Source organism: Dermochelys coriacea, chromosome 9 (genome assembly GCF_009764565.3).
Source record: "Dermochelys coriacea isolate rDerCor1 chromosome 9, rDerCor1.pri.v4, whole genome shotgun sequence".
Lineage (NCBI taxonomy): Eukaryota > Metazoa > Chordata > Testudines > Dermochelyidae > Dermochelys > Dermochelys coriacea.
This window is the reverse complement of record NC_050076.1, coordinates 27,807,735-27,824,370: the sequence shown is the minus strand read 5'-3', so window position 1 is coordinate 27,824,370 and position 16,636 is coordinate 27,807,735. Positions and strand designations below refer to the sequence as shown.

Sequence of the window (16,636 nt, the reverse complement as noted above, 5' to 3'; positions counted from 1 at the left end):
CTCCAAAGTCTGTGTGTGTTTGGACCCAGTGTTCAGGTTTGGGTCCAGATATTCTGTAATATATAATGATTGCTGGAGTGCATTTCAGAACTCTGTTGAAATGGGACTGTGTCCCATCACCAGTGCCTGGAAAAAGGCCAAAAACATTGAATTAGGTTCATGCCTCCATGTTCTGTTCTTGTTTCCTTAAGTCAGGCAGTGAAGCCCCCTCCTGAAATTTGACTTGGTTGGTCTGGGGTCCATGCCTCTTGTCTGTGACTGACAAAAAGTGCTCTTTGGAGGGATAAATGTCTGCCTTTTTTTCTCCCTTCCCTCTCTGCTGCTGCTTTTTTCCCTTTTCTCTACAGGAGAAGCTCATCTCCATATCAGTGAAGCAGATCTGCAACTTTTTGGGGGACTGACCACCTTACTTACCTAACTCTAACCCCCTCTTTCACCCTTATCACTTTTTGTGTGGCAGAGTCTCTTCTCTTTTGCCCCAAGCATTGGGGGTGGGGTACGCATTGCAACAGGGTCTTTCCAACCCCTCATGACCCTTCCAGCTGCTGTGTGTGTAGCAGTGGGTCCTCTGCTGCCTTTCCCCAGGCCATGGAGTGTAGGGTTAGGGCTTGCTGAAGCAGGCCCTCTTTCTCCTCCCTGTAGTGAAAAGGATTGGGGAGATGGTGGGGTGTTTGCAGTAGGATCCTCTTCTTTTTTTTTTCCACCAAATGCATCCGATGAAGTGAGCTGTAGCTCACGAAAGCTTATGCTCTAATAAATTTGTTAGTCTCTAAGGTGCCACAAGTACTACTTTTCTTTTTACCCAGTAGAAGTGATAGAAGAGGATCCCTAGATGAGAATTCTCCACCCCCCGCTTCTCAGTAATGTGTGTGTTTTAATGCAGCTGCTGGTGGGTGGCTGGGCTGCTTAGTTCATCTCACTTGTGAGTTCACATCACCTTCTTTTTCTCCTTTTCCTCCTGCGACAGTCGCTTATATCACAACAGCAGGGAGGCAGAAGGCAGTGTCAACTCCTGATGGGGTCTGCTGCTGGCCCAGCAGTCATGGATGGGGGAGAGGGAGCAGGCAGACTTCCAAGGGAAGGGAAAGAGACTGAGGGTGGCACTGTGGGCTCTGTGCATCTTTTCCTTCCCCCTCCCAAGGTCTCTCTAATGTAGAAACCTTTGGGGAAGAAGAGTCTCTAGGTCCTGTCCCTCAGCCCTGTGACCAGTGCTGCCTTGCTTCTCTTCTGCTTTTTTTTTTCTATTCCTTTCCTATCACACACTCCTCTTCTCTTCTCTCCTTCCCCAACCTGTTATAAGTTTGTATAGAACATAGTGTCCTAGGCACTTACTCACCTGTCTCCTATCTCCTGCTTTTGCTATTCAGGTCTCTGATCACCTTTATCCTCTTACCTCTACTCCAAACAGTTTTAGGGATAGTTCCTAGGAGGAGTTACAGTATTAACCGCTAGAAATAAGTTTATTGCTTCCCTAATCACAGCGAATAGCTCTGCTCATTATCTTCGTTGAGACAGCACATCATGCTATCCCAGGGAGATATAAAATGACACTGGATTAGGTTTGAGTACCAAAGGCATATCTTCTCAGCCTGGAATGAATATTGGTAATGCTGCATTTAAATCAAAGAATTCTCTCAAACTATCTTTTCTTCTTAAAAGAAAATAAATACGTTGAGTCTTCTGAGCAAAATCAATGGTTCAGGTCCTCAGTTGGTGTAATTTGTGGCATAGCTTCAGTTTACACCAGCTGAGGCTGTATTTGTGAAGAAAATGTTGTTCTGCTTACAGGAAAGGGGGAGAGAATGGTACCACAGAGAGAAAAATAGGTGGGTGGATACTTCTGGTTTCAGTTCCATCTTTGGTCAGTTCCATGATGATAGCTGGAGGAGGCATATGGTTATCTGAATGAAACGAGATAACAGGACTGTCCTAAGGCTGATGCACTTAGTTTTTGGTTCAGTATTACATTAGTGCTCCAACACAGATTTCATTTTGAATGTGCCAAATGGGTGCTAAAGGTTACATTATGCATGCAAGTTCTCGATTTTGCAAAGGTTATTTAGAGCTTTCTGTGAATAATTATACAGTACATCACTGATTAGTTTTTGGCAGTCTTCAAAATGTTTCAGGTCTGTGCCTTAAGTAATGAAAATGATTCATTCTCCATGGTTTCTAACTCAGTGGCACTGAGGTACTGGTAATAAATTGCCTTGGGAAAATTATCCTTTCATGGTGTGACATTGAAAAGAAGTGTGAAATGATGGATTTGCAACAGTTTTTAGAAAATTGAGTGAGTGTTCTGAAGCAAATATTTACTAAACATTTCTATATAGTCGGTTTAAGACTGAAAATTACTCCACGTTTTTGTACCAAGCCACTAGCTTTGGAGAGAAAACCCTTTCAATAGATGTTGATGGTAGAAGAAATTCAGGGAAAAAGATTCAAAGATGAGCAAGCTAGGGTAAAGCCTGAGGAGCAAATATTGCACAGGCCACATATGGGGAGTCCCTGTAGCTCTGATAGTAAACAGGTTTAGACTGTCAAAGCAGTGCTTTTATGTGTTCATAGAAGAATGTGCTACAGTATTCTCAAATATGCTACATGCTGGTTAAACATAACTCTGTAACATATTTGTCTCTTGTGGGATATTAAAAAAATATTCCTAGTAAATTCAGCTGTACTGTTAAGAGGATGGAAAAGAGGAACTCTAAGGTAGGTAATCCTTCACCTAAATTATCACCCCACGTTAATTTAAGGTTTGTCTAGACAAAGTGAGTGTGCAGCAAGCTGCTATATAAATCTATAGCACGTTAGCATGCACGTATCAACTGTCCATGTAGACCCTGCTACCACCCTCTCGTGCATTTGTACTAATTTTTAAGAAAAGTTCCACCATATTTTGTGTATTGCTCTCATACTGCATCCATATTTCTGTGATTATCTGAATAAGAATGACAAACGCAGCAATCGCATCATTATTGCAAAACTTCACACAGCCTTTTACTACATTGTTCACTTCACTCTAAACTTTAGAACAAAATACTCAATGAGGTAAATGATGGTGGATTAATTAACTTCGATTAGCATTGTTCTGTGTATGGCAAGATCAAAGCTTGTGATGTCAATGGTAGTTTGTATTCACAGAAATCCTCTTCATGTGCACAGATGATAGATGCTTAATTGTGTCCTGTGAGGTGTGCAAGTCAGACAAAAGACAGAATCTGCAAGATGAGAGGGGTGTTTGGTTTTTGAAAGGCAAGACATCCCCAGACTTTACAAATATTAATGTAAGGTTCAACAAATGGCTTACATGACTTCAGTGAAAATATTAGGAGTTCAGACGAGCAACTGCCAACAGGAAGACCCAAGGTTTTGGGTGTAATGAGCTAGAAGGAAAGATTTTAGGGCCAAATGTTCAATTGGGAGTGCCTCAAAATAGGCATTTAAATTCATATTCAGACATGTTTTACATGTCTATGTTGAGGTATCTGCATTTCAAAGGAGGAAAAAAGAGGTCATGTTGGGGTAGAAATCTGAGGCATAACCTTTTAAAAGGAGCGCTACAAAGATTAGGTGGAGAAATTATTCTCCATAGCTATCAGCTGTAAGGTTAGAAATAATGGCTATTTTCTGAAGCAAGAAAAGGTACAGTTAATAGAAGCAGCTGTTTCGGTAAACTCAACAGGGCAGTTGGACATACCACAAAAAGGAAAAAAAATATTATTAGTAGAAATCTGAGTCATATTTTGAGTAGCCAAAAGTGCTGAGATTAAAGTAATGGGAAACTCTCACCCTTTTAGTTAGCAAAATTCCAGTGGGCTAAAACTGGAGGGTTTGGGTCACACCCCAAAAGTTTGCGTGAAATACTGAGATTGCCATTAAGGCTTGACCACTCCCCTGACTACAGGGTGTGGCAAGAAGCTCTTCTACCTCTGCTTCCTATCGCCTACAAATCTTTGGGAAAGATCTCCCGGGAGTGGGCTGCCTGCCTTACACCGCCCCTCACCCTTCCCCAATTCAGTAGCTTCCTGCCCATTCAGTACTGTGAAACTGGAAATTCTCCTTCCTGCTTGGTTTTTTAAAAGGACTTTTACTTTATTTGGGGGTCTGAAGGAGACTGATCAGGTCATGGAAATTGCATTCAAACCTCTGTGTAAAGCACTAGCACGCATCTGATCCTATAAAAATATTGCGGAATACATTGTACAAGTAAAGAATTGAGATATAGATATAGATATATTTAATCCTTAAAGGCTTTTGTATAATCAAACCTGTATTTTGTGACTTAAGCTACTTGAAGATGAACTTTCAAGTGTATTCACTGAAGTTGGTGATGGCTCAAGGTTTTAATATCCATCTCGTCCTGTGTATAAAGGAGGAATGCAATATTATTTATGTATTGCTCTCTCTTGTGTATAGACTCAAGTGGCCTGACACTTGTTGTAGCTTCTGCTGAAGTCAGTTTTGAAGTTCAGCACAGCCATCCCTTAGCTCAGTCACTGTTGGCCCTGACCATCTGGTCAGGGAACATTCTATTGGAAGTAGGCCCAGGTACTAGGGTTGTATGTAAGAAAGTGCCAAAAGATTCTCTCTCATATGCAGTGGGGGAGGTTTAGGTTGGATAGTAGGAAAAACTTTTTCACTATGAGGGTGGTGAAGCACTGGAATGGGTTACCTAGGGAGGTGCTGGAATCTCCTTCCTTAGAGGTTTTTAAGGTCAGGCTTGACAAAGCCTTGGCTGGGATGACTTAGTTGGGGATTGGCCCTGCTTTGAGCAGGGGGTTGGACTAGATTGACCTCCTGAGGTCCCTTCCAACCCTGATATTCTATGATTCTATGGTCAGGTGGAGTTGTGGCCATTTTCAGAGTTACAGGGCAATCTTCTCTGGCAGCAGACTGGATTGGTCTATGGGTTATTTTTCCCTTTCTCCGAGCCCTGCAGGGCTCATGTTGTAAGGCAGCTGTTATCCCTAGGGGTCCGAGCTAAGAACAGATGATACATCTTTATGTAGTCATGATGCCCTTAAGAGGAATCTTTTTGAGATAGTGAGAATTTTGCCTGGGAAACCTGTGGTTCTCAAGTGGTTGTGCACCAAGAGACCAAGGGCGGTTTGTAGGCGTACAGTGAACGGAGACTGCAAGGACTGGGCGCCCCTGAAGAACTGTTGGTTAATTTTGATTTCAGGTTTTGGACAGAGGCCTTTTAAATAAACGTAAGATCTAGAGTTTTATTGGCAGTTCTGACAAGTGGCATAAGCAAAGTATCACTAGCTCTCTGAGATACAGAATGAATTGAAGTTGACCTTTTTATGTTTTGAGGTTGCCAAAGATGACATAGTGGGTGAATTTCTGCCCCTATGGTTTTGATGTACTAATTCTCCCTGCCCCCACTAAAGCATCCTGCATTGTAGACTCACTGGTTGGATGAGGCTAAGAGAAGCACTACTGCTTGCTGTTAATGTCCTGACTATGTGACAGGCAGTGCAAGATGACTCAAATCTGTGATTGCATCTTTGTCAGTCTCTGACCTGAGAACCGTCAAAGCAGTCTTGTCTTGATGCGTTTGACACTGCAGTGGCCAGGCTGTTGACCTAATAAACTGCTCTAAGAAGGTTACGTTCTGGAGAAAAAGGGAAATCAGAGTTGTTGTATATCTATTTCAAAGCATTATAAGAAACATTTTTTTATTTCTAATCATTCTGGCTTGTGTAAAATTCTGTTTAGTTTTATTTGTTATAATTCTTTGCGGGGGAAAAAGTAAGACTCCACATCGAAATAATTAATTGTAGTATATTTATTCCTACACTTGTGTGCAAGGTTGCTTTGTGATTGAATATTGAGCCTTGATGGAGCAGATGGGTGATTCCCTTAAGGCATAGCTGGTATTTGTATCTTTAAATTACAGGTGGACACATTCCTGGTGTGTACACTTTGAAAACAAAGCACAGGAGATGCGCGCGCACACACAACTATTAGGTCAGAATTGTGTTATACAGTTGCTGCTTAATGTTATAAAAAGATATTTTGACTGCAGAGGTAATTGAAAAGTTGAGTTTTTTTACTATGAAGAATCAAATATGTCGTCACATGAAAAGAAAAGAAAAATAAGTCAATTTTTAACTGTAAACTTATTTCATAGAATGGACTCAGATCTCAACCAGATACCTTCGAGAGCAGCTGGCAAAGATTGCAGAATTTTATCACGTGTCCTCAAACCAAGGGACTGGCTCGGTAGCTATGCCTCAAGAGGTGGAACAAGCCCTGAAGCAGTGGGAATATAATGAAAAGTTGGCATTTTATCTGTTTCAGGTAACCTTGTAAAAAGTGCCTTTTTGGGGATGACTGTATTAGGTAGGGTCCAATTTTAAAATGCACTTAGAAGTAATTTGGCACTTTGCCTGCTCTTTCATAATTTTCAGTTAGCCGCTTACAGTTTGTGCATGTTTTGTTAAAATTTGCTAGGTATGATATTGTTTTAAGTTTTCTCTGTATTAGATTTATGAGGTTAAATGCATTCAGATTTAGGGACAAACTTTCAACTGGTTTTTAATTTTGGATGCCTGGTTTAGGACATCTAGGGCAGGGTTTCTAAGGACAAATTTTTTGGTGGCCTCAGAGCGTGGCCACCAGCAGGGGTTGGTGGCTGCTCTCTCATTTTTCCCTAGAATACTTAATTAGCTTTAGGAAAAACAAATAAATATGCACATATACATGTCTAACTCATTGTAATTTATTTATTGCTAGTGAGTAAGTCTGTTGTGAAAAGTAATATTAACAAACATACAAGTATCATTTTTCACAGCAGACTTACTCAGTCCTGGCAAGCCTGGGGACAAACAAAGGCCTGGATGGAGGGTCGGGGAAGGTAGCAGGAGTTGGGGCAATGAGGGTTGGTGGGTTGACGGATTGGGGTGGCAGCGGGGGGCAGGAGCCTGAAGAACCGCAGCCAGAGCCTGGGGTCTGCTGCTGCACCGCTGGAGCCCAAAGCCCTGCTGCCAGAGCCTACCAGTCCACCACCCCAGGGCTGAAGCCCAAAGCTTGAATCCCACCGCCTCTAGGAAGGTGGGGAACTCACCAACCCCCTGCTGCTCCCGCATTGTGCCCCAGGAGTCTCCAAAGGGGGCAGAGCCCAATTGCTGCTGGTGGCCCCAGCAGCCAACACCAAAGCGGGGCATTCAGGAGCAACAGGGAGGGGGAGGGGGCCACTATTTTGTCACCCCTCCCCCACCCCATCACAGTCCAGGAGGCTGTGGCCTCAAGAAAAGCCCCTGGTGGCTGCATTTGAGAAACACCAATCTAGGGCCTGATTTTTCAGAGATTCTGTGGTTCTTTTACTGGAGTTGTGGGTGCTCAGTATTGCTGACGATCATGTAGGTCTCTGAGGCTGTACACCAAAAATGGAGGCATCCAAAATAGAATTCCTTTTTGAAAACTTGGGTCTCCTTTCCCATGACTCTGGTGTATGCACAGTTATTGTCACTCTGACAAAGCTGCAACTTTCTTGTCTTACCACTGATTAATTTTGCATGAAGTGGATTTAAAGCTTTTAATTTAGAAAGAAATGCACATTATCATCAAACTTCCCATTTTCAGTCACTGAAACAGATAATGAGCAAATTAATATGTTCATTCAGGTGCAACCTGCTGATAGCAAACTTGTAGCTTCATATTTGGTATGAAAGAGCTATTTGTTCATAATAGGACAGTGTAATTTGGCTCAACTGTAACTTGAGCGCGCATGCGGGGTGTGTGTGTGAGCGAGCAAGCAAGCAAGCAGAGGGGTGCTTCTTCCATAAGCCTAGCTTTCTGACCAAATTGTATGAAGGAAACATAAAGAGGTCAGGTAGCATGTGTTGGACGGTGGCTTGAACAGGGTTAAAGCTTGAGATTCTCTGAGCCCTTAATTGTTTAGTCACTTGTTCAGCCCATTAGACCCTGTGCCCTCCATAAATGCATTTTCAGCATGTATTTGATTCCAGTGCTTGTCCATACATATTCCATTCTTGGTACTCATGCACCCAGTGCACTTGAGTTTGGGTTCTTTTGGCCAGCAGTGTCTGTTGGTGGCTGTGCCTGTGGCCTGAGTGTCCTTGTACCTCCAACCAAGGGCATGAGGGAGGAGTGACCCCAGCTGCTTCTCAGTGCCTTCTCACTGCCTGTGGCTGCAAGTCAGATTTGCAGTGTCTGAGCTTTGTTGCTCACTGTGCAGCCCCAATCCCCACCCATCCCTTTTCAGGGCCCCTTTTCAGGACAGCATGCTACACCAGGAGGTGCAGTCATTGCCATATCTCAGAACAGTGGCAGAAGTACCTCAAGAGCATGGGAAGGGCTTTTACCTTCATTACTTTCTGAATCCCAGAAAGGAAGAGGGCTGGAACCTTTTCCAGGAACTGGGACAACTGAACCCCTTCAAGTATAAGTTCAGGTTGGTAACTATAATTTTGGTAATTCCAACTCTAGATCCACATGACTGTTTATAGCTTTCACTTCCAAGACGCTTATTTCCATATAGTGATTCACCCTGCCTGTAGAAGGTATCTGAAATGACAAGTGTGCAGTTCCCACTACCAGGACAGTGTTCTCCCATTTTGCCGATTGACAGCATGATGGGTATTGACAAAATGCCTGGCAATAGTGGGGGCTTACCTCAGGAAACAAGGAGTTCAGATTTATCTGTGTTTAGATGACTGGCTCATTTGCAAAAGTCGTATTGACAGGTTTCATGCTCCATACTACAGACTGCAACTTTTCATCCCTTAGATCATAGAATCATAGAAGATTAGGGTTGGAAGAGACCTCAGGAGGTCATCTAGTTCAACCCCCTGCTCAAAGCGGGACCAACATCAACTAAATCATCCCAGCCAGAGCTTTGTCAAGCCGGGCCTTAGAGGTTTTTAAGGATGGAGAGTCCACCATCTCCCTAGGTAACCCATTCCAGTGCTTCACCACCCTCCTAATGAAATAGTGTTTCCTAATATCCAACCTAGACTTCCCCCACTGCAACTTGAGACCATTGCTCCTTGTTCTGTCATCTGGTACCACTGAGAACATCTGAGCTCCATCCTCTTTGGAACCCCCTTCAGTTAGTTGAAGGCTACTATCAAATCCCCCCCTCACTCTCCTCTTCTGCAGACTAAACAAGCCCAGTTCCCTCAGCCTCTCTTCATAAGTCATGTGCCCCAATCCCCTGATCATTTTCGTTGCCCTCCACTAGAATCTCTCCAATTCGTCCACATCCTTTCTGTAGTGGGGGCCCAAAACTGGACGCAGTACTCCCGATGTGGCCTCACCAGTGCCAGATAGAGGGGAATAATCATTTCCCTCGATCTGCTGGCAATGCTCCTGCTAATGCAGCCCAATATGCCATTAGTCTTCTTGGCAACAAGGGCACACTGCTGACTCATATCCAGCTTCTCATCTGCTGTAATCCCCAGGTCCGAATTGCCTCTTAGCCAGTCGGTCCCCAGCTTGTAGCGGTCATGGGATTCTTCCTTCCTAAGTGCAGGACTCTGCACTTGTCCTGTTGAACCTCATCCGATTTCTTTTGGCCCAATCCTCCAATTTGTCTAGGTCACTCTGGACCCTATCCCTACCCTCCAGCGTATCCATTTTAGCGTCATCTGTGAACTTGCTGAGGGTGCAATCTGTCCCATCATCCAGATCATTAATAAAGATGTTGAACAAAACTGGCTCCAGGACTGACCCTGGGATACTCCACTTGATACCATCTACTAGGGCTGCCAACTTTCTACTTGCACAGAACCGGACACCCTTGCGCTGCCACTATCCTGCCCCTCCTCTGAGGCCCTGCCCATACTAAGGCCCTGCCCCCACTCACTCCATCTCCCCTCCCTCTGATGCTCACTCTTCCCACCCTCTCACTTGCTCATTTTCACTGGGTTGGCTCAGGGGGTTGGGGTGCAGGAGGGGCTGAGGGCTCTGGCTGGGGCTGAGGGCTCTAGGGTGGGGCTGGGGATGAGGAGTTTGGGGTGTAGGAGGATGCTCTGGGTTGGGACCGAGGGGTTCAGAGTGTGGGAGGGGGATCAGGGCTGGGGCAGAGGGATGGAGTGCGGGGGGGGGGTGAGGGCTCTGTGCTGGGGGTGCAGGCTCTGGGGTGGGGCTGGGGATGAGCGATTTGGGGTGTAGGAGGGTGGAAGGGGGGATTCTGAGGGCGGTGAGGGATCAGGGCTTAGGAAGGGGGTTGGGGCACAGGAGGGGGTCAGGGGTACAGGCTCCGGGTGGCACTTACCTGAGGAAGCTCCCAGAGGCAACGACATGTCCCCCTCTCCAGCTCCTACATGGAGGTGTGGCCAGACAGCTCTGTGCATGGCCCGGCAGCTCTGTGTGCTGCCCTGTCTGCAGGCGCCACCCCATAGCTCCCATTGGCCGCAGCTGCCCTTACACCTAGGAGCTGGAGGGGGGGACATGCGGCTGCTTCCAGGAGCCGTGCGGAGCCAAGGCAGATAGGGAGCCTGCCTTTGCCCTGCTGCACCGCTGACTGGACTTTTAACGGGCTGGCCAGGTCAGCGGTGCTGACTGGAGCCACCAGGGTCCCTTTTCGACCGGGTGTTCTGGTCCAAAACCAGATATCTGGCAACCTTAAGATCTACAAGTAAACCAAGAAAATCATTTGTAACTCCAAGTCCAAGAACGAAAATTATAGGAGGGGCTTTCGTATCCCTGAGACCATTGGCCTACCTGTAGCCATTGTTTAGGTTGAGTGGTAGCACTCCCTCCAATAATCTAGGCTGCTACTTGTGAGTCACAAGCCGTGGAATATGCATGAGCAAGTACTCAAAGAAAATATTGTTACTTACCCTACAGTAACTGTGTTTCTTTGAGATGTGTTGTCCATGCATGTCCCATGACCCGCCCTTCTTCCCTGATACTACAGAGTCTGATAACACCTGGATTCTGTACTGGGGGAAAGAACTGAGAGATAATTGAGGCCATCCTGCTCTTTATGCCTATGTTCAATGCACAAGGACCCTCAGTGTGTAACCATTGCACACCAACACGTACTACTGGCCAAAAGAATCTGAACTCGGGTGCATTGGGCGCATTTGCACCGACCATGGAATATATATATGGACAACACATCTCAAATAACCTGTTATTGTAAAGTAAGTAACTGTTTCTTTCTATCTGTGTTGTTGTAAGTTAAAGTAATTTTGGTTTATAAGAAGTTTAAAAAAAGATGTGACTAGAAAATAGCTATTGTATAGACTAACCATTGCACAATTAGTATGGGCCTAAAGCCAGGTAACATGCAGGGATCCATTCCCTGCATTTGAGGGTTTCTTGATTTTCCATTTGCAGAGTACTAGACTACACCGTCACTCCTCAAAAACCAAGAACAACAAATTGGTGCTGAATCAGTTTTCTGCTCCATGGAGAATGTACTTTGTGGAGTTCCCCTCCTGCATGTTCAGCCTTGCTGTCCTCCTGCATGGTCCACTGTGCACTCAACTTGCCTAGCCTGCCACTAAGCACCTCTTTCTAGTCTGATTATTAAAAATAACTGTAAAAAGGAATTCTGTTGTGGGGTAAATCAAGAAAGGTAGTGGTAGGCTGTGCATGGAGAGTGTGTACTCCCTGCCAAGCTGAAGGTCTGAGAAGGGGGAATTAAGACAGAAGCAAGTCTCTCTGGTGCCAGGGGTCAGGCTTAGAGCTGCCAGGGGTCCTGATAGTGAATCTGTCAAGGGGATAGGGTTCAGATAGTCTGGTGAATTTGAACTGTGTGTATAGTCCATTCCAGTTTATGGTTGCTTCTTCATCTGCTGGGCTCTTTCAGTAGCATTAGTTCTTGCATATTTTTCTTTCTAGGTTAATTTTTAAAAAAATCTTTGAGAGTTGGAGGGTCTTATCAAGTGTTCAAATCATTTTGATTTGAGTCGGGAGATCAGAACCAAGTGGCATGATAAAGGAGCATTTGTAACAAAATTATAAAGCTTCTTGTGTGCTGCTTCCAATTAATTTTGATGCAATTTAAAAAACAATTCTTTCAGGAGGGAATGCTTGAAAGACATGAGTATTTGACATGGATACTGGATGTTCTGGAAAAAATCAGACCTGCTGACGATGAACTTCTTAAACTCTTGTTACCGCTAATGTTGCAGGTACAGAGCATGGTTTAAAGCTATAGTTATTTTTGAAAACAATTATATTTTAAAATATCCCAGGTAACATTTTTTATTTGATGCTCTTCAGCATATTTTTAAAAATTGCTTATGTACTAATGTTTTACCTATAAAAAGTACTGAAACATTTTTCCAGATGCTTCGTATTTGGACTAAACTACAGTTTTATATGCATTTTTAAGGCTTTGAAATTCCTCATGCATTGAATACATAAATTAGGTTTTCTAAATAGAAAAACAGGCCAAAAATGCTCTTTCAGGACAGAAGACTTTTTTAAAGAGTCAGAACTGTAGACCAGTGTTTCAACAATGTTTTCTGCCTGAGAGATCTTCTAGATGCATTAGATGATCCCTTCTAATGTATGTATGTTGGATATCAGAATTGTAGTGAATGTGAGTACCTTGACAAGTCTGTTTTGTTTAATATATTATGCATTTTTTTCAGTATTCAGAAGAGTTTGTTCAATCAGCCTACCTGTCCCGTCGCCTTGCTTATTTCTGTGCCAGACGACTGTCTTTATTGCTAAGCGATACTCCTAACCTCATAGCTGCACACTCACCTCATATGATTATTGCACCAAACAATCCTCCTTTAGCAGCTCCAAGTCCTACTGCAACAGGTCCTGTGGTGAGCCCGGTACAGCTAGCCTGTTCAGATTTCTTTTCCTGCCCACAACATCGTCCACTAGTTTATGGACTGAGTTGTATGCTGCAGGTAGGTAAATGTTTTCAAGGCTCTCACAATTCTCATTGCAATGTATCTGGGGACTTGATGATTTATGGGTCTGGTAATGGGATAAAAAGTCTTCTACGTAAAGGTCATTATTTCATATCTATCTATGACAATTTTTGTTACTATCTCATGGTTGCTCACTGGTCAATTTGAAATGAGTGGTGTCAGACATATTCCTAATGTATAGGTGCCATATCACAAAAAACACCAGTAGGTTTGGTACTTCTGACAATTTCATCTAAGAGATGAAGATCTGAATGAGCCTGGTCAATGAACATAAAGGTGGTTTTTCCAGGTTACGACTGAGAGGTATCAGCAGGAAGAAGCATGTGCTGGCTACTGTCCATGTTGGTACCTGTTGTGTGGACAGAAGCCCTCTGTTGGCAGAAATAATCAAAACCTCCCTCAGAAAGCACTCTGCTAGGCACGTTGAAATGCACGGTAGTCTGGCCTCAGAAGCCAGCGCGTGACATCAGTGACTCTTGTTAATTTTTGCCTGGTGTCAAACCTTTCATTCCTGAGCAAGGTCAAAGACAAGGTGGTAGTGCACCGACTTCGGCAGCATCTAACCTCAGAAGATTTGCTAGATTTTTTTTGAGGTTGGCACAGAGTCAAAACAGTGTGGGTCATACTGATACACAAGTCCCGGTGGCAACGAACCAAGGTGAGACAATGACATTCATACTATTTGCTTTCTTACCATCCTTTGACAGTATTGATCCTGAGCTGCAGGTAACTCATTTACATGTGCTGGCAAGAGGTGATAGAACTAGGCTAATATAACTTCTTTTCCTTTCTAAAAAGGCTCAGTTATGATGAGCAGCTGCTTCTCCTCCCTAAGAGTGCTGATATGCAGAGTACCTCAGGGCTCAGTCCTATTTCTGCTTCTGTTTAACATCTACTTAATGACATGGGTTGTGATGCCAACAATATGCTGATGACATGCAGCTCTATGTATCTCTCAGGCATCACTTTCTCACAGGCCATGGCACCTGAGGGAATTGAGAGCCTGGATGAAGACCAGCTGACTCAAACTGAACACCAGGGACACTCAATTAATACTAAGTGAAGAAGGTAAATGGGAACATCAGTACCTCTTCCTCCATCAAGGGCTTGTGACTGTACTAGGATAATGCAAAGTCTATGGACTCCTCACTGACTCAGGAAAATCAAATTGCAGCTAGAAGAGTTTTTTCCACTCCCAGCTAGCAAGACTCCTCCTGTTCCTCTTGGACAAGGACCTGCCATTAGTGTTTGTCGCCTCCATATTGGATTACTGCCACGTGTGCTCTTTTTCTTTCTTAGCACAGACAAATTCATAAAGCTGGTAAACAACACAGTGGCTTATTTCCTAACTGTATCAGTCCAAAGAGACTCTAAAAAGCTTTGCTACCTGCACTGGTTCTCCTTGTATCACCAGATCAGTGCTGAGTTTTGGTACAGATTGACAAAGCTGTCAATAGGACGTGTCCAGGTTATTTTCAAATGATGCTTCTCGGGCAACCTGTTTAGCGGTTACTGTTGTTGGAATCCAGATCTGAATTTGTGAAAGCAGGAGGAAGATCCTCTCAACAACACGACTCTGGAACATCCCAAAAGAAGCTGGGAAGAACCTTACTCTAGCTGTTTCTCAGATCATGCTTTAAGATCCATCTCTCCTTCACCAAAAAAATTTCCAAACCACCAAGGCAAAAGAAAACAGAGTGGCAAGCTCAAAAGCTACTTAGAATTTATTTTCTTACTTTCTAAAAGTAATTTAGAGCAGGATGGGTTGCTGAATGGAACCCAATCAAGAGGTCCTGCTTATACTTCGATGATGAACAATCCTCATGGTGGGTGAAATCTTGCGCCCGATGAAGTCAATGGCAAAATTCCTATTGAGTTCAGTGGGGCATGATTTCCCCCGGTGGGTTTTAATCCTTGTACAGCACTAGATACCATAGCAATAGTCATTTTTATAATGGTTTATAAATGAATATCAGTCTTCATCCAGCACCTTTCAGGAACAATAGATTTACTTAGAAATAAGGTGCATTTGAATGGCTCCTTTGTGTTTTTAAAATCTTGATAGAAAAGCATATTTTAGTTAAGGACATAAATTTTAATTTTTCATACATAGCTTCTCTTTGTAAACGAAACCCGAAAATGACACCTTTTTTGCTAAAAGTTATTCGTTTCATAGGCAGTGTCTGATGGAAATTAGCCTTCAGTGGTGTCTTTGATAGTATGAAAGCAATACAAATGTAAAGCGAGCAAGTATATATTTAAATTCAATTTTCAAATTAATAATGAATAAGGAAAATACCATTTTAATTTAATTTCCCACACTGATATTTTAAAAAGCAAATGGTTTTGCAAAGGTCTCTTTTTAGTCATTTTCACTGCATTTGTGAGGCAGAAGTGATTTAGTTCAAGAGACTATCTCCTTTTGTTGGTGTTTAGCTGTGACCCTGTCTGTGGCAAATGTTCTGCAAAGGAGATTACTTCTAACTACTTTACATTGTTGCTTGCAGACTGTAACTCTCTGTTGCCCAAGTGCCTTGGTGTGGAATTATTCCATGAATGAAAGTAAGAGCATTAATCCAGGCTCTCCTCTGGATTTACTTCAAGTTGCTCCATCTAGTTTACCTATGCCAGGTGGAAATTCAGCATTTAATCAGCAGGTAGGCTTGTTTTTTACAGGGCAAAGGTCTATATTCTGTGTACCTTCCAAAAACGTAATATTTCATGCTCATTAAGACTAGCAAATTTAGGTATGCCTATATTCTTGGTTTGGGATTAGTTACATGTTAGCTTTAGAATTGTATTAGTTATGGTGTACTAAATTGTTTGGCAAATCTTTATGAATGATGGGATTGTTTGGATTAAAGTATTGTGCATTTGAATAGCAGTATTGTTAATGCTTTCAAAGGAAAGATCTTGAGTTAATTTAAATTGATGTTATTTAATGGCACAAAACAACAACTAGCAGGAGACTTGTTGCAGCTGCTAGTAAAGTGCGACATTCATGACCTGAAAAACTTTCACTCATACAGTATTGTTGGGGTGAATACAAGTCCTGAAATGAAGATGATGATGATTAAAAAAAAATCAAACCAGTTGAACACTCTATGCTTGAGGGTACTTTTTTCCTAATATAGGAAAAATTGCGATACACTGTTGTATACCTTACTCATGCAGAGAAATGTGCTTGAGATGAGAATTGTGGCTTCCCAGCCACTAGCTAATAAGCAACAATAATCCTTTTTAGGTTCGGGCAAAGATTTATGAAGTAGAGCAGCAGATAAAACAACGAGGTTGTGCTGTGGAGGTGCGATGGTCTTTTGACAAGTGCCAAGAATCAACTGCAGGTAAAGCAAGTCAAATGCAAAGTAAATGTTGTTGGAAAAATATGGGTCCTAGGTTTTGCATATTTGTGTGAGGGCTTGATTACATCACATTGTGATTAATTTTAGGTGTAGATTTGATAGACTGACACAAAGTAACAGGCACCATGTATTTTTTTCGTTTTTGGATTGGTGGTGTGTTAGCATGATTATTATTCGGGAGGGATCATTACAATTCAAGTTCTGGGCTTAGTGAATCCTAAACTCTTGGACCAAGTGGGGATATGAAAATTTGCAGAAATAGCCTCTTCAGTCCATAGGGGATAATCTTCCCTGACTCTTCTGCTGACGCAGGACGTAGTGGTTTTGGGCTCCTGAGGGAAACCGTATGTAACCCATCTGAACTGTAGGTTTGGTCGATGTGAGAAGGGAGCATGT

At 43.1% G+C, this 16,636-nt stretch overlaps 1 protein-coding gene across 2 annotated transcripts in view; it reads left to right on the top strand.

Annotated features, from left to right (window-relative positions):
- The window catches only part of MED12L (mediator complex subunit 12L), a 335,742-nt gene that overhangs the window by 43,235 nt on the left and 275,871 nt on the right, over positions 1-16,636 (top strand). For both annotated transcript variants that reach the window (XM_043492366.1, XM_038415603.2), the window contains exons 5-9: positions 6,140-6,309; positions 12,009-12,119; positions 12,585-12,854; positions 15,386-15,535; positions 16,123-16,222. In XM_043492366.1, coding sequence (XP_043348301.1) covers positions 6,140-6,309; positions 12,009-12,119; positions 12,585-12,854; positions 15,386-15,535; positions 16,123-16,222 — 801 coding nt within the window. The remainder of the gene's footprint in view (positions 1-6,139; positions 6,310-12,008; positions 12,120-12,584; positions 12,855-15,385; positions 15,536-16,122; positions 16,223-16,636) is intronic.